The sequence below is a fragment of the Salmo trutta genome, chromosome 15, assembly GCF_901001165.1.
Source record: "Salmo trutta chromosome 15, fSalTru1.1, whole genome shotgun sequence".
NCBI lineage: Eukaryota > Metazoa > Chordata > Actinopteri > Salmoniformes > Salmonidae > Salmo > Salmo trutta.
The window spans coordinates 33,251,512-33,270,509 of NC_042971.1; the positions used below are offsets into that span (position 1 = coordinate 33,251,512).

Consider the following 18,998-nt stretch of genomic DNA (forward strand, 5'->3'; position numbering starts at 1 on the left):
GAAGCAACATCTCAAGACATCAGTCAGGAAGTTAAAGCTTGGCCGCAAATGGGTCTTCCAAATGGACAATGACCCCAAGCATACTTCCAAAGTTGTGGCAAAATGGCTTAAGGACAACAAAGTCAAGGGATTTGAGTGGCCATCACAAGGCCCTAACCTCAATCCTATAGAAAATGTGTGGGCAGAACTGAAAAAGCGTGTGCGAGCAAGGTCTACAAACCTGACTCAGTTACACCAGCTCTGTCAGGAGGAATGGGCCAAAATTCACCTAACATCTTTTGGAAGGCTACCCAAAACGTTTGACCCAAGTTAAACAATTTGAAAGGCAATGCTACCAAATACCAATTGAGTGTATGTAAACTTCTAACCAACTGGGAATGTGATGAAAGAAATAAAAGCTGAAAAAAATCATTCTCTCTACTTTTATTCTGACGTTTCACATCGTTAAAATAAAGTGGTGATTTTTACTAGGATTAAATGTCAGGAATTGTGAGAAACTGAGTTTTTAAATGCATTTGGCTAAGGTGTTTGTAAACTTCCGACTTATATATATATATATATATGCACATTCTTAAAGGGAGTGCTCCTAATCTCATTCCAAACTCTCCACCATGGCCAAGACCAAAGAGCTCTCCAAGGATGTCAGGGACAACATTGTTATATATAGAACTGTTTGGCCATAATGACTATTGTTATTTTTGGATGAAAAGGGGGGATGCTTGCAAGACGAAGAACACCATCCCAACCATGAAGCACGGTGGTGGCAGCACACACAGAGTGAGGGGGAAAAAGTATTTGATCCCCTGCTGATTTTGTACGTTTGCCCACTGACAAAGAAATGATCAGTCTAATTTTAATTATAGACTGATTAAAATGCAAATCATTTTATAACATTTTTGACATGCCTTTTTCTGGATTTTTTTGTTGTTATTCTGTCTCTCACTGTTCAAATAAACCTACCATTAAAATTATAGACTGATCATTTCTTTGTCAGTGGGCAAACGTACAAAATCAGCAGGGGATCAAATACTTTTTCCCCCTCACTCTGTGTGTGCTGCCACCACCGTGCTTCATGGTTGGGATGGTGTTCTTCGTCTTGCAAGCATCCCCCCTTTTCATCCAAAAATAACAATAGTCATTATGGCCAAACAGTTCTATTTTGGACATTTCTCCAAAAAGTATGATCTTTGGCCCCATGTGCAGTTGCAAACCATAGTCTGGCTTTTTTATGGCGATTTTGGAGCAGTGGCTTCTTCCTTGCTGAGCGGCCTTTCATGTTATGTCGATATAGGACTCGTTTTAATGTGGATATAGATACTTTTGTATCTGTTTCCTCCAGCATCTTCACAAGGTCCTTTGCTGCTGTTCTGGGATTGATTTGCACTTTTCACACCAAAGTACATTCATCTCTAAGAGACAGAACGCATCTCCTTCCTGAGCGGTATGACAGCTGCATGGTCCCATGGTGTTTATACTTGCCTACTATTGTTTGTACAGATGAATGTGGTACCTTCAGGTGTTTGGAAATTGCTCCCAAGGATGAACCAGACTTGTAGAGGTCTACCATTTTTTTTTTCTGAGGTCTTGGCTGATTTCTTTTGATTTTTTTCCATGATGTCAAGCAAAGAGGCACTGAGTTTGAAGGTTGGCCTTGAAATACCTCCAATTGACTCATGATGTCAATTAGCCTATCAGAAGCTTCTAAAGTCATTACACAATTTTCTGGAATTTTCTAAGCTGTTTAAAGGCACAGTCATATTAGTGTATGTAATCTTCTGACCCAATGGAATTGTGATACAGTGAAATAATCTGTCTGTAAACAATTGTTTGGAAAAATTACTTGTGTCATGCACAAAGTAGATGTCCTAACCGACTTGCCAAAACTATAGTTTGTTAACAAAAATTTGTGGAGTGGTTGAAAAACGAGTTTTAATGACTAACATAAGTGTATGTAAACTTCTGACTTCAACTGTTTGTATCTCTCTCTCGTAAGACATGATATAGGCCCAGTCATCAGGCAGATAAAAAGATGTGAAATGATTTGTTAGGCCTACCGTCAAAAAGACCAGACAATCTCTTGTAACAGTATTTTCACAATGTGCAGTTTATGGATCACTTTTTACCCTGAGTGTTTTATTTTGTCTTTTGTTAGGCCTACTTTGTGTAAAGCATTGTTAGTCCCATTTCACTCTCTTTTTTTCCCCTTTTGTATAGAGCGAGGATTTAGGCCTGACAGGCTCCTGTCCTATAGGGAGATCTCGATTTTGCCAACCCACACCACTGACGCCATCATTAGGGTTTTGATCAACAGCAGTGTGTACACAGGGGGAAAAATAGTCATTTTCCTGATCTAATTACTGTGAGGATGCAGTTTAGCATAGCTTCCTGTAATGTCTGATTTTACCTCTTGTCAGGGGCTATTAAAGGAAGCTGGGTTAATCTTTCTGGAAATCTTCTTTCCACTCAGGGAGGAGTGCCTGCCTTAAATTCCGTACTACTCCCATGAAGCTGACAGGAACCATCATACCACTGTGGTATGTATGAGCTAATACTTGAAGGTACTGCTGACTTTCTATTGCTACTGTCTGTTGCACTTCTTTGAACGAATGACCTGAATGACCTCCATGTACATATTACCTCGACTAACCCATACCCCTGCACATTAACTCGGTGCCAGTACCCTCTGTATATAGCCTCATTATTCTTGTTTTGTTGCTTTTTTATTTAGTAAATATTCACTAACTGCGTTGTTGTTTAAAAGGGCTTATAAGTAAGCATTTCACTGTAAGTTCTACACCTGTTGTATTCGGCACATGTGACAAATACATTTTGATTTGATTGCTAGTGACAGCTGGTTTTGAAAGAACAACAAACCTGTCCTTTTGGCTTCTTTAATTCCCCCCGAATGGACTGTTTTACAGTGCTCTCTCTCTCTCACTCACTCACTCACTCACTCACTCACTCACTCACTCACTCACTCACTCACATACACTTTGTATCACCATATCACCACCCACATACTGCTTTACAATGAACTAATAGATTAAATGCACAATTTGAGTTTTGGGGTTAATAAAACGTAGTTAAAAATTGTGTGAAGTGCTGAACCCATTCAACAGCCTGGGCCAGGCTTTTAGGGCAAAGGGCCATGCTTCCTAAGAGAATCCCACACACCCAGAACAACAAGCTTTTTAATACCAGCAGCAGCACTCCACTCACCTCTCTTGTCGTTAGATGAGGCACGCACAGTTAGATGGATGGATTAGCAAATGAATTGCAGACCCCTCTAAAGACCCCCTCAAACTCATTTGTCATTCAGTCTCATTCCCTGCATCTGTAATTCGCACGCTTTGAGTTTTAGAGTCGCTGCATGTTTTTTCGAACAACTTCTAACTTATAAAATGCCATCTTATTACGGTCAAATACAATCTCATACCTCGACCTACACATTGTATAAGTTGTTTTTGTATGTGGAGTGTATTTAACTGTGCAGTTTCCCTATCACCAGTGTTTTTTCCTCCCTTACCCATTATTCAGTGCTCTAGCTAAACGAACATACTAGCTGGGCCTTATCAGTGGCACTCCATATGGATGTCTAGTCTGTTGCTAAGGCCAGCAGGCTGTGTTAAGCCACCCTGCACCCTGCCTGACTCCTCACTAAATCACCTGTGTCACTGCCTGCTGCCTGCCTCTCCCATGTGACAGAGGGAGCAGAACAGGGTATAACAGCTCAGCCATCCACACCCTGCCCTGAGGATTCCTTTACCCAGTACCACCCATCGCTCTCTGTCTCTGCAGTGTGTGTGGGGGGCCGATGGGTCTGCTCTTTAGAGACCCCAATTATCCCTGACTAGCAGACCTCCTGAAGGTGCAGAGGAAGTGCAGCTATGTCATGGCAGCTGGAATAGTGATGGGATGGTTAGCGCAAGCCATGTCTCTCATTTCTGCTAAATAGTTCACATGAAATAACCACTTGTGCACATCAACAGCAGATTGACTTTAAATAGGCCTAGTACATACTGTCCTGTAGGCCTATATACGCTGTGTTGATGTGATGTGGTGGTGGTGGTGTTCAGTTCATGTCAACTTTGATAAATGGTCATTTGTCCTCTGAGCTGCCCTGGTTGGGTCTGGGCTGTTCTAGCCAAGCCATAACTGAGAGATTCATTTATCATTAGGCTGCTCCATCCAAAGTCCCCTCCTTCATCAGCTCAAGACTGCTATCTCAGCCTGACTGTTGCCTCCGGGCCCTATTGCAGGAGAAAGAGGGTCAATAGCGAAGAATGTGCTGTCAGGTGCATTAATGTTGCGTTCAATTGCATAAACCTTTGAGCGGGCCTCATCAGTCTTTAACCATTGGACAGCTAGGGGAAAGATGGCTATGTGAGTTAGGTAGTTTGAGAAGGCATGATGGAAGAGTGTGTGTGTTGCTCATTTTAACCATAACTGGTGTACTCCTATTTTTTTAGGGAATAATATCTCAATAAATATGAATACTTTTGTGACAATCGGGTATTTGCAATGCAGACCATGCTTCCTCCTCTCCCAGTGAGTGGCAAGGGCAGAGAGGTGCTGACTTTCTTTGGGAGACAGACAGACTGGTATGCTTTGGCTATGACAGACAGACAGACAGATGTAGTGAATAAATAGACTGTGTGGTATGCTTTGGCTTTGGACAGGCAGACAGATGGGCAGTGCGGTGTGCTTTGGCCGGGGCTGCTGCTCTGTGAGCCTGGGAGGGCCAGATGTTCCCATGCAGACACACGGGTGAGATGTTTGCCATGCAGGATAAGGGCCGGGAGCTGGCGTACTCCGCAGTGGGGGCACGCATGCACACACACATACGCGCACACACACAAAGGACATGAAGGGATCCCAAATGTCTGCCACTCTCTTCCCCTGGCAACACACCTTTAGACACCCTGGCCACAGAGAAGGATCTCTTTTATCCCAGACAGGCCCTGTGTTGATGTCAACATTGCAATTGAGCTGACCTTACCTGCTGCTGTACATGGACAGGAAATATAATTGTTTGGGCTTTTGGGTTGTATCGACCAGGAAATCCAGCACATGGAGGGAAAAGGAGCCTGACATACAGGGAGGGCAGGGCAGGGCAGGCTTAGTCTCTCACCACATTTTGGTGTGCATCTCTGACTGTGTGTGTGTCTGTGTGTATTTAGGCTATATGTATAAGAGATCAGGATAGTTTAATGGCGCTGTGGATAAATGTTCCAAGCCAGACTGAGTGCGGCGGTGCTCTGCTCAGTTATGTGGCTGGTTGTGTAACACTGCCTGTCTGCATGGTGGTTTGTGTGTGTTAAGCCCTTTTAGGATGATTTAATGGCCTTAGCTCTCCCACAGCTCAGACTACTGGAGCTGCAGTGAGCCTCCTCCTAAATCAAGCCACCTGACACCCTGGTGCTGCTGCTGACCTACGCCGGAGTCTCCTCTCGCGAGTGTCTGTCCTCAGAGCGAGGAACAGCTGCATTGATTTGGATCTGTTTGCTGAGCACTCAGAGGAGAAATGATAGCCGTTGGAACACCTGGAGAGAGAGAGAGGAGGGTGTCGGGAACCACTGTTCCACATGTGTACACACACAACTCCACCTCTGATTCCTATGTGAGGACAGCCTGGGATCCCAATCAGCAGCACTTTAAAAGCGTTCCTCTTTCTCCCTTTAATCGCAGGCTCAATTTGTCACCGGCGTGTCCAATTTCTGATAAGCGCTTGAATGTGAGCGAGCGAGGCAGGGGAAGAGCAGCACAAAATGGATGCACCTGCTCATAAATGAAATCAAGCCACTCCATCTTCATTTCCCTATGCTGCTACGCTTGCCTGCCTGGAACAATGCTGTTGCGCATTAGCTCGGCTCTGTCCACACACAAAATCAGGCTGGGTCTGAAATGGCACCCTATTCCCCATATAGTGCACTATATAGGCAGGCACTATATAGGGAATAGGATGCCATTTCTACAGACACTGAGTCAAGCCCATTTGAGACTAAACCAAAATGGAGAGGGTGGAGTGCGCAGTCATGTGTTTGGGCTGCTGACAGGCATTAAACTGTTTTTCACTAGTTTGACCAGTCAGATAACACACAACACTGGCATCTGTCCCACTCTCCTCTCTCTGCCTGCCTGCTTGTGCAGTATGCACTCAATCACACACATTTTGAAGCACACGTCCACATTTTGAATCACGCTACACAGTACGCACACCTTTTACGTCACATTTTGACTCACTCATACAGTATCTCACACGCACACATTTCGAAGCACCCACGGCTGATACACACATTTTTGCTGGGAATGTTACCTTGGGCATACCTGTAATTCCATACATAAGTGGCTGTGTGGTAGGTTTCTCTGATGTAGGCCCACACCACAGCTATGTGACACATTAGTGCTTCTGAAACCCTAGTGTCCCTTCGGGGGGGGGGCATCACAGCTTACTGCTGCTTTACAACCCACAGGATTCTCACATTTAACCCACCCTGCCACCCTGCCTGTCTGTCTGTCTGTCTGTCTGTCTGTCTGCCTGCCTGCCTGTGTCTCTGTCTCTTAGGGTTGCAAAATTCCCAGGTTTCCTAGAAATCCCAGTTTCAAGATTCATGGAAATCTGTGAATTTTATAAAGCATATTTGTAACTTTTGTGTACCTATTTGGGAAACATCACCATGAAGACATTCATATCCATAATTATGCATTTCTTTGTAGTACAGATCAGGGACCGATGATGAAATTCAGTTATCGGGTGTAAATCCACTTCACTTACTGTAGTTCAATAACCAAAATAGATTTTTTCAAAGTCAATGTGTCATGTCGTAGCTGACACCCCATTCTTTCTGCAGACATCGTTGAATCTTAAATTGGACCAGATATTTAAGTTTTTGGAAAATGTGGACACAGAGGGAGATTTTACAGAAATTCTGTTACTGAACTTTGCATCTGCACAATTCTGCCAGGAAATGTGTTTTTGTAAAATGTTCAGTGTAAATTGTTATAAGTATGGACTTGTATGGTTTGTTAAACTTTGAAATCATTGGTTTTTGTTTAGCATACATTATTTTTCAGCGCAATTCCGTTATCGTGGAATTGCCTTTTTACAAACACTACATAGCTTGGTGTTGGTGTCAGACATCTCCACGTGACTGCCTGGCTGCATTGTCTCCTTTTGATAAAGAGTAAAACTCTTAGATTACATTGATGTGGGATTTAGAAAAGACAAAAGGGACAATGTTGCTCTTGTATGAAGACGATAAGGCCCATCTCAGGGCTGTAGTGTACCCCTGAAGGTATACTGCAGAGTAGGGTCTCTCCTCTCATGTGGCGTGCAAGTCGTTCTCCCTCACAGGTATCAGTCATCCGCCATGTACCAATCTGTGTTTGAACAGATGCAGGCCAGGGCTGCTCCAAACCTAACTGTCAAGTGTCACTCTTAATTGCGAAGCAGGAAGAGTAATGGCTACGTGTATTTAGTGTGACTAAATCAAATGTAGGACTTTTAAATTGTTTTGTTTAAAAACCTACAGCTCTGAAGCGCTGCCCAGAAATCTCAATATGGTTTTTAATGCATGTCAGCCATTGGGGATTCTCTCCCTCTCTGTGGTTGGTTTTTAGACTATCACATCTCTGAAAGCAGTTGGTTTTTCCCTCACTGAGGCATGTCCTCTCCAACCCTCTGTCTGCACTGTGAATGGATGTAGAGTGGAAAGATGGATACGTAAATAAGTAGCCCCACACTCACACTCCTGTCTCGCACTTTCCACATTAAGGAGTCAAGTGGGTGAGTGGTAATTAGTGGGTGTGTGTTGTAATGACTGGCCTCAGGATGAGATCAGGTCAGGACGCCTCCAGTTAATATCTCCCGACTCATACACTCACTCTACCAGTCCTAGGAGCCCTGTGTCTAATATGGCACGCTATTCCCTACGTGTAGGTGGGTTGGTTGGTTGGTTGGACCAGGCCATAAGAGCTAGGATCCCATTTCAGACGCACCCCCAGTTTCCTCCCCCAGCTAGAGGATGAGGAGCCAATCAGTACTTTGTTGGCTAACCGGCTAGGCAGGCCCAGAGGCTCTCATTCAGGCTAAAGGCATCCTCATACTTCCCATCCGAAACAGTTTGGAACCATTCGTGCATATTTTGTGACGTTTTTGGTCTTCTACGCCCATTTGTCGGTGATTGGTCAACAGTAGGGATTCTTCAATGAAATGTTTTGTCATTCAATGAGAGACAAATAGTTTTTATGCAAATGGTTTCACATAAATACTGCACTTAGAATCTTAGATGTAAAGTTGTGCGACTAAGATCTGCAAAAACGTCAAAATGAATGACAGATTTCTTGAGTTATTCTGACTACGATGGGCAAACCAGTCAATTGCAGCTTTTTTTCTCGTTTTTCAAGCGAAGGTCTTTTAAGGCAGGGGTTTCGTTCCTGGGGCCCCACCTTGGTGCATGTTTTGGTTTTTGTCCTAGCACTGTACAGCTGAGTCAAATAACCAACTCATCGTCAAGCTTTGATTATTTGATTCAGCTGTGTAGTGACGAGCTTAGAAGTTCAGCATCCCGGAGTCACCTCTTCACTGTTGATGTTGAGACTGGTGTTTTGCGGGTACTATTTATTGAAGCTACCAGTTGAGGACTTGTGAGGCGTCTGTTTCTCAAACTAGACTCTCTAATGTACTTGTCCTCTTGCTCAGTTGTGCACCGGGGCCTCCCACTCCTTTTTCTATTCTGGTTAGAGACAGTTTGCGCTGTTCTGTGAAGGGAGTAGTACACAGTGTTGTACGAGATCTTCAGTTTCTTGGCAATTTCTTGCATGGAATAGCCTTCATTTCTCAGAACAAGAATTGACTGACGAGTTTCAGAAGAAAGTACTTTGCTTCTGGCCATTTTACAAATGCTGATGCTCCAGATACTCAACTAGTTTGAAGAAGGCCAGTTTTATTGCTTCTTTAATCAGTACAACAGTTTTCAGCTGTGCTAACATAAGTGCAAAAGGCTTTTCTAATGATCAATTAGCCTTTTAAAATGATCACAATGTGCCATTTAAACACAGGAGTGATGGTTGCTGATAATGGGCATCTGTACGCCTATGTAGATATTCCATTAGAAATCGTCTGTTTCCAGCTACAATAGTAATTTACAATATTAACAATGTCTAAACTGTATTTCTGATCAATTTGATATTTTAATGGACAAAAAAAATTAGTTTTTCTTTCAAAAACAAGGACATTTGTAAGTGACCCCAAACTTTTGAACGTATATGGGTGGGTGGTGGCAAAAAATAAGTATGTGAACCCTCTGGAAATACCTGGATTTCTGCATTAATTGGTAATAAAATTTGATCTGATCTTCATCTAGGTCACAACAATAGACAAACACTCTGCTTAAACTAATAACACACACACAATTCTAAGTTTTCATGTCTCTATTGAACACACCGTGTAAACATTCACAGTGCAGGGTAGGAAAAGTATGTGAACCCTTGGATTTAATAACTGGTTGACCCTCCTTTGGCAGCGATAACCTCAACGAAACGTTTTCTGTAGTTGCGGATCAGACCTGCACAACGGTCAGGAGGAATATTTTACCATTCCTCTTTACATAACTGTTTCAGTTCAGCAATATTCTTGTGATGTCAGGGGTGAACTGCTCTCGAGGTCATGCCACAGCATCTCAATCGTGTTGAGGTCAGGACTCGGACTGGGCCATTCCAGAAGGCACATTTTCTTCTGTTGAAGCCATTCTGTTATTGATTTACTTTTTTGTTTTGGGTCGTTGTCCTGTTGCATCACCCAACTTCTATTGAGCTTCAATTGGCGGACAGATAGCCTAACATTCTCCAGCAAAATGTCTTGATAAACTTGGGAATTCATTTTTACGTCGATGATAGCAAGCTGTCAAGGCCCTGAGGCAGCAAAGCAGCCCCAAACCATGATGCTCCCTCCACCATACTTTACAGTTGGGATGCGGTTTTGATGTTGGTGTGCTGTGCCTTTTTTTCTCCAGTGTTGTGTGTTTCTTCCAAACAACTCAACTGTAGTTTCATCTGTCCACAGAATATTTTGCCAGTAGCACTGTGGAACATCCAGGTGCACTTTTGCAAACTTCAGACATGCAGCAATGTTTTTTTTGGACAGCAGTGGCTTCTTCCGTGGTGTCCTCCCATGAACACCATTCTTGTTTAGTGTTTTACGTATCGTAGACTCGTCAACAAAGATGTTAGCATGTTCCAGAGATTTCTGTAAGTCTTTAGCTGACACTCTAGGATTCTTCTTAACCTCATTGAGCATTCTGCGCTGTGCTATTGCAGTCATCTTTGCAGGACGGCCACTCCTAGGGAGAGTAGGAACAGTGCTGAACTTTCCATTTATAGACAATTTGTCTTACCGTGGACTGATGAACATCAAGGCTTTTAAAGATCCTTTTGTGACCCTTTCCAGCTTTATGCAAGTCAACAATTCTTAATCTTACGTCTTCTGAGATCTCTTTTGTTAGAGGCATGGTTGACATAAGGCAATGCTTCTTGTAAATAGCAAACTCAAAGTTTGTGTTTGTTTTTTTTTATCGGGTAAGGCAGCTCTAACCAACATCTCCAATCTTGTCTCATTGATTGGACTCCAGGTTAGCTGACTCCTGACTCCAATTAGCTTTTGGAGAAGTCATTAGCCTAGGGGTTCACATACTTTTTCCAACCTACACTGTGAATGTTTAAATGATATATTCAATATAGACAAAAATACAATCTGTGTGTTATTAGTTTAAGCACACTATGTGTGTCTATTGTTGTGACCTAGATGAAGATCAGATCAAATTACCAATTTATGCAGAAATCCAGGTAATTCCAAAGGGATCACATACTCTTTCTTGCCACTGTGTGTGTGTGTGTGTGTGTGTGTGTGTGTGTGTGTGTGTGTGTGTGTGTGTGTATGTGTGTGTATGTATGTATGTGTTATTGTCCATTCGCAGTTGTCTGTTTTAAAGCGTTTCTAATGTTTTCATCCTCCCTAGGGCCAGGAGTTTTTACAGGATTTATTTTTAACCATATGGCCTGAGCGCCAGGAAAACAAACCCTCGCCACCACCACACTAGGACCTGTGGCGCCACCTCTGAATTCACCACACAATGTTTCAAATGAAAAAAACGTTTCCTATTTGTATGATCTACATGTTTTTGGTGGTGGTGATGGGCTTCCATAGTTTTACGTGGCTCAGTGCAGACGGCAGCTACTGCAACAATTTCAGAATGTAACAGGCTGTTACTGCAATTTCAGGTAAAAACTCAATAAAAAACAAGTATCAAATATTAGGAAAATGTCTATACATTTTACCTGTTACAAAAAATTACTCTGCTATTACCATTTATACTGTAGGAGTGTTGGCTCAACGAGACAGTTCTGTTTACACAGCCCTGCTTCAAAGGGGGCAACTGTCGGGCGAGTGTCGTGCTTCAACTCCGGAGGTAGCGGTCGAGATGTAGCAAGTATGCAGGTTTACATTTGAATAATATGTGTAGCTGACGGTATTTTTACGAAAAGTTAGTGTGAAGAGGCTCTTAGTGTCTAAACCAGCTCTGAGTTGCTCTAGACTCCCTTCTCTCTCCCTCATCACCACAACTGCAATTTCTTTGTTTGATTTCTGAACTTTTCTGTTGCCTGTTTGGAAACAGTGCCATACTGACTCTGTCTCCGTTTCTCCTTTTTCCATTCTCTCACTGTCTCTCCCCTCCCTCACTCATTTTTAACATACACTGTACACAGCATTACACACACATTATCTTTTGTTGTAAAAAGCATTCCGTGTTGAGGGCTGGCATCTCTATGGTTGAAAAATAAAAATGTCAGCCAGCCCAGCCTTGGACTACACACCTAAGGATCTGCTACAGTCATCAGGCTCTCTTGTGTGTGAGAATGTCGAAGACGCGCGCACACACATATACACCACACACACGCCATGTATACACACACATACCTACACTCACACTCCATGTATACACACACATATACCACACACACACACACACACACACACACACACACACACACACACACACACACACAGTGGAACAGAACAGCGACAGCTTACATGCCTGTGGGCCCCGGGCTAGCAACAGCACTGTTTCAGCAAATCCTGTTCCGCCTCTGCTGTTTGTACAGCCCAGATGGGCTAATGAAGGCCACACTGATGTGAACAGTACGCACAAGAGCAGGCGAGGGCTTTTTTCATTTAGAATGCTCCGGTTCGGAATTCAAGGATAAAAAGCTATTTTCTTTCTGTTCCCCTTTCTCTTTCTTTTACCCCGGCATTCAGCTCTCCTCGCTCGCAAAAGAAAAGTAATTTAATTCTATGTCCCTGGGAGTATGCACACACACTCACACACACTCTAGGATACAATGAATTTCTCCCAACAAGATTTTTCCTTAGCTCTATTACTGACCTTATGACCTCAGGGTAAACATGCAATTAAATAACAGCAGAACACAGCCTGTTCTGCTTTCTCCTCTCCTTCTCCCTCAGTCATTATCGCAAACATTATCACAACACAGAGGCTTAGCTCTCTTAATTGCTTTCACCTACATATGGGAAAGACTGCTAAGGACTAGTGGTTAATACTCACAACCAACCAAACAGGGTTTTCTCACCTTTTTATAGCAAGGAGGCATTTTTCGGGAACCCATCTTTTCTAATGCTGCTTATTTTGATGCTGCACTCTTAGTTTTCACACACTTACATGCACTAGTTTTCCCCTTACATAGGCTACACTACAGCTGAACCCCGGTCTCTTCCTGCCCCGACAGCATTGGGTTGTTTTTCTCTGCAATTATCCCTATGATCCATTTCCTAACACTTCCTCCTGAATGTTTAACCAATGCAGATTGTCCTGACGTGGGGAGATATTGACTAATGCAATTATAGCTGGCTGGTGTAATTTTCTAAATGGCCCTCTCACACTGTTTTTTTTAGATGGGTGAGTTGTTCTGCCTGTCTTTCTAACGCCCCTGAGAAATGGAGGAAAGATATAGGCTTGTGTCGCGTCAAATTATGGGAGCAATTTGACATGACATGTCATGGCGTCTCTAAATGCCTTGAAGTTATGCGTGTGACCTTGCATGCATCAGTTTTCAAGTACAGCATTGTCTCATCACTAAACTCTTATAAAAAGAGGCTCACTCAAATAGACAACTATTATAGATGTATGAGTTGTGGTGGAGACTTAAGAGTCACTTGCTGCGTCATGTCATGGGTCTCTAACGCATGTCGATGTTATGAAAATGCTTTTAGAACATATTAGACGTTTGAGTTCCTAGCACAAGATTAGAGAGATGAAAACGACATAGGAATGGTAGAGTGCACCTGCTTTATTCATGGCTTTTTGATCTAGATCCTGATCAAGAAGTGAATAAACTAAAAGCTAAAACTACCAATTTGAGAGGGGGAAAAATAAAATACTAACAATCATTATTAACAAGCTGTATAGTCCGGTCAAACATCCACTTGCATACGTTTTCCAGCTCATTCAGCTGTAGGCTATAATCACAGTGATTTTCACATTGTCCAGGGCATCAGATCTAAATGCATAATGTCCACATTGACAAATCAGGTAGCTAGCATCGAATAAGCTTGTATAGTCCAGTCAAAAACCCACTTCCACATTTTGTGTTCATTCATCGAGCAAAGTTTAGCTGTGTTAAACATTACAGTAGTTTTGAAATGGGCATCGAATATTACTGTCTTAGCCAGTAAGCTAGCTAACAGGAAACAAGGTTAGTACGCTAGCTAACGGCATTGTAATTCCCACAATAAAGTCACTTTTGCAGGCTGATTGTGTACACTGTGCATAAAATGGTATTCAATATGGTTTGCAGTGTGTTCTGCAAGGTTAGCTATGTGGGGATGTTAAGTGTCCAGTCAATTGCAGCTAGTAAGGCTTGTAATCCAGCTGGATACAGGTGCCTGCCTGGGTCACTGCAGAGTAAAGTCTATATCATACCAATCTAACCCACCTGGGTTATACCATGTGGGCAATTAGGAATCCGTTGGAGTAGCAGAGGCCACGCATACACATAGGGAACAGGGGTGTGGTGAGGAAGAGCACTGATCTTATGAAGCTGCAGCATCTGATATCTCAAAGCTGTGCTAGAGAGAGCCTGACTATCAACAATGGTCTTACTGCACTTTCTGAGTGTTTGTGTTGTTGAAAGACCCTGTGTTTTTTTTCTGTCTGATATATGTATTTCAAGTTGATGTGGCCTAGTCACTAGGTAGGAGACCATTGCCCTGTCTGTCTTTCTGTCTGCCTGTCTGTCTGGTTCCATCATCTCTTGATGTAGTCTCTCTACCACTATAGAGCAGAGTGTCAGCTGGAGCATTACCATAGGCTGACCTTTGCTGCTGCGCTCCCCAGTTTTCTGACATTCAGGGGCGCTGTGGGGGAGGTGTTTATGTGCAAAGGAAGTACCCCCCCCCCCCCCCCCAAAAAACAATTGGACAAGCAGATTATAGATTTAAGTTGTCTGAATGGACAAGTAAAATAAATTCCCGCAAAAATCAATGTCAAACAACTAGGCTACTCCAATCAAAATTGGTTCAAAGTGTCCTCCAGTTGCCATGTGTTGTGCACTGTCCTACCAATCTCTGCAGAGCGCTTCGGAGTAGAATTATTGGAGGCCTGCATTTTCTTGATCGAAGTCAACCTACTGTACACGTGGTTGATATTCATTGCTTGTTAGTGAGTTATTTGCCCAGTTATAGCTAATTGTTAGTCATGAAAATCCTGAAAAGGGCATGGTGTTATGCATTACCTGCGTGTGCCAGTGCACTTGGGCGTTATCCAGATTGCCATACCTTCATAACGACCTTGAGCCATATCGGGATATTCGGTAATACCGGCACTGAACACAAGGGCACCATTTTCAAACCTCACTGATCCGCTGTAATTCGAAGGTTAGCAAAACGAAAAGATGCATGTAAAATCCAATAGAGAATGCTAACTAAATGCTAATGAGCGCATTGCGAACATTTTGAGTCTCTGACCTAAAGTATTTGCAGGACAGACTCTTAAAGTTATTCAAGTAACAAAAAAGTATACTCAGTTTGCTGCATGCAGAAAACAAATATTAGACAGCAAGACTCTTGATCCAGAGGGGATTCTCTGCTGTTACTAAGTGACCCTAACCACTTAGCTACATTTTTTTTTACCTTTTATTTAACTAAAGGTTAAGAACAAATTCTTATTTTCAATGACGGCCTAGGAACAGTGGATTAACTGCCTTGTTCAGGGGCAGAACGACAGAGTTGTACCTTGTCAGTAAAACCATCCCATGGCTATATCCAAATACCCTGGTATACATTTACATTTAAGTCATTTAGCAGACGCTCTTATCCAGAGCGACTTACAAATCTAAATAGATAACCAGCAAAACAACACAATATGCTTTAAATTGGCTACCTCACTAGTTAACTATTTAGCTTGTTGCATGTATTAATGCAATTGTCATTCCGATGTACTAAAAACCGTTCCACCAGCACTCGTGTATAATGGCTGACATGCAGTTGATACGGGTGCACAGTTGATGAAACCAATGCTGCTTACTCCGGTTGTAAAACTGTCTCAAGTGCTTAGAATTGGGTGTAATTCTGACACCGTTGGAATGCTGGTATTCTCCTATTCAGTACTTCTGACAACGTTCCCCCCTCTCAAAGATATTCTTAGAATAGCCTAAATGACAAGGAGCTCCACTGAAAATATTTTAGCCTTAAGAATTCCTGGTCTCTGGCAGCGTTTGGAAATGCCGATCCGCAGTCAAGAACGCATAGTTCATTTCAGCCTATGCTACCCTTCAGTCCCTTGACTTTTTGGCGATGATGGAGACATGGATCACCCCATAGAACACTGCTACTCCAGCTGCTCTCTCTCAATCTGACTAAGTGTTCTCGCATACAGTACCAGTCAAAAGTTTGGACACCTACTCATTCAAGGGTTTTTCTTTATTTTTACTATTTTCTACATTGTAGAATAATATGGACGACATCAAACTAAGAAATAACGCATATTTTAGATTCTTCAAAGTAGCCACCCTTTGCCTTGATGATAGCTTTGCACAGTCTTGGCATTCTTTCAACCAGCTTCACTTGGAATGCTTTTCCAACAGTCATGAAGGAGTTCCCACATATGCTGAGCACTTGTTGGCTGCTTTTCCTTCACTCTGCGGTCCAACTCATCCCAAACCATCTTAAATGGGTTGAGATCGTGTGATTGTGGAGGCCACGTCATCTGATGCAGCACTCCATCACTCTCCTTGGTCAATTAGACCTTACACAGCCTGGAGGTGTGTTGGGTTATTGTCGGGTTGAAAAACAAATAATAGTCTCATTACCGCAAACCAGGTGGGATGGTTTATCGCTGCAGAATACTGTGGTAGCCATGCTGGTTAAGTGTGCCTTGAATTCTAAACAGCACTGACAGTGTCACCAGCAAAGCACCCATCACACCACCTCCTCCATGCTTCACGGTGGGAACCACACATGTGTAGATCATCTGTTCACCTACACTGCGTCTCACAAAGACACGGCGGTTGGAACAAAAATCTAATTTTGACTCATCAGACCAAAGGACAGATTTTCACCAGTCTAATCTCCATTGCTTGTGTTTCTTGGCCTAAGCAAGTCTCTTCTTATTATTAGTGTCCTTTTAGTATTGGTTTCTTTGCAGCAATTCACTATGAAGGCCTAATTCATGCAGTCTCCTCTGAACAGTTGTCTGTTACTTGAACTCTGAAGCATTTATTTGGGCCGCAATCTGAGGTGCAGTTAACTCTAATAAACTTATCCTCTGCAGCAGAGGTAACTCTGGGTCTTCCTTTCCTGATGTGGTCCTTCTCCTCATGAGAGCCAGTTTCATCATAGTGCTTGATGGTTTTTGTGACTTCACTTGAAGAAACTTTCAAAGTTCTTGAAATTTTCGGGATTGACTAACCTTCATGTCTTAAAGTAATGATGGACTGTCGTTTCTCTTTGCTTATTTGAGCTGTTCTTGCCATAATATGGACTTCTGTTTTCCATCCCTACCTTGTCACAACAAGGTAGGCGTTGGCTCAAAAAGGTAACTGATTGGCATAAATGCATTAAGGAGGAAAGAAATTCCACAAATTAACCTGTAACAAGGCACACCTATTAATTTAAATGCATTCCAGGTGACTACCTCATGAAGCTGGTTGAGAGAATGCCAAGAGTGTGCAAAGCTGTCATCAAGGCAAAGGGTGGCTACTTTGAAGAATCTAAAATATCATTTGTTTAATACTTTTTTGGTTACTACATGATTTCATATGTGTTATTTCATTGTTTTGATGACTTCACTATTATTCTACAATGTAGAAAATAGTAAAAATATAGAAAAACCCTTGATTGAGTAGTTGTGTCCAAACTTTTGACTGGTACTGTGTGGGTGTTTATATACCCCACATAGGGGTACATAGATAATTTGGACACACCTACAGATTCTTCAAAGTAGCCACCCTTTTCCTTGATGACAGCTTTGCACACTCTTGGCATTCTGTCAACCAGCTTCACCTGGAATGCATTTCAATTAACAGGTGTGCCTTGTTACAGGTTAATTTGTGGAATTTCTTTCCTTCTTAATGTGTTTCAGCCAGTCAGTTGTGTTGTGACAAGGTAGGGGTGGTATACAAAAGATGGCCCTATTTGGGAAAAGACCAAGTCTGTATTTTGGCAAGAACAGCTCAAATAAGCAAAGAGAAACGACAGTCCATCATTACTTTAAGACATGAAGGTCAGTCAATCTGGAAAATTTCAAGAACTTTGAAAGTTCTTCAAGTGCAGTTGAAAAAAACAAAGCGCTAAGGTGCAGGGTTGAGTAACCGGGTGGTAGCCGGCTAGTAACAGTGACAACAGTTCAGGGCAGGGTACTGGGTGGAGGACGGCCAGTATTAACTATTTAACAGTCTGATGGCCTTGAAATAGAAGCTGTTCTTCAGTCTCTCTGTCCCAGCTTTGATGCCCCTGAACTTACCTCGCCTTCTGGATGATAGCGGGGTGAACAGGCCGTGGCTCGGGTGGCTGAGGTCCTTGATTTTCTTGGCCTTCCTGTGACACCGGGTCCTATAGATGTCCTGGAGGGCCGGCAGTGTGCCCCTGGTGATGCGTTGGGCTCTCCAGAGGGTGGTGTGGTCTGCCCAACAGGATTCTTTCAATGGTGCATCTGTGAAAGTTTGAGTGTCTTAAAGGCCAAGCCAAATTTCTTCAGCCTCCTGAGATTGAAGAGGTGCTGTTGAGCCACCTTCACCACACTGGCTGTGTGGGTGGACCATTTCAGATTTTCAATGATGTGTACGCCAAGGAACTTGAAGCTTTTCACATTCTCCACTGCGGCCCCGTGGATGGGGGCGTGCTCCCTCTGCTGTCTCCTGAAGTCCACGATCCGCTTCTTCGTTTTGTTAAGTGCCTTGCTCAAAGCCACAACTGTAGCAGATATAAAATATGGGATCAGAGACCAGCAGCTTTCCATTGTCAATACCAGTGATTAACATGCATTTAATTTTGTGAAGTGGTTCCTTGCATCATACAGCAAAATGTGAAGTCACGTTTTTGGCCCATGGTGTAAGATTATTATTTTTTGCAACTTGAGTAAAAAAGTGACATGAGTAAAAAATCTGTCCTACTTGTCTGAACAAGTGGTTAAAAAAGTTAATGTCAAGCCCTGGTTTGTGTGTGTGTGTTGATGCATTCCTCTGGGTGTGTATGCAACAAACCAATAAATTGGGATCTTGTTTTGACTGAACCCTCCCATCCTCGTCTATCTATATTCCTCTTGAAACACCTCTGCAACCACATGTCTGCATTTGATGTGAGGTTGACTACCTCCACCCCAATGCCTTTTGTGTTCTTGAAAAGATTGTCATCCTTGTAGAGAAACGTTGGCGCTAAGATGAGTGAATGGAAAGAGAGGGGGGGAAAATGGTTTACCGGCGCAAAGTGG

General features: G+C 42.8%; 1 protein-coding gene across 9 annotated transcripts in view; it reads left to right on the top strand.

The window, feature by feature from the left end:
* Positions 1-18,998, top strand: part of fam222ba (family with sequence similarity 222 member Ba) — a 72,012-nt gene that overhangs the window by 38,383 nt on the left and 14,631 nt on the right. For 4 of the 9 annotated variants that reach the window (XM_029691116.1, XM_029691115.1, XM_029691110.1 and 1 more), the window contains exon 2: positions 2,468-2,558. In XM_029691116.1, the coding sequence (XP_029546976.1) occupies positions 2,537-2,558 (22 nt within the window). In that variant the 5' untranslated portion in view covers positions 2,468-2,536. Of the gene's footprint in view, positions 1-2,467; positions 2,559-10,946; positions 11,487-18,998 lie in introns of those variants that run through there. The other 5 variants (XM_029691111.1, XM_029691109.1, XM_029691112.1 and 2 more) reach the window with 2 other exon arrangements.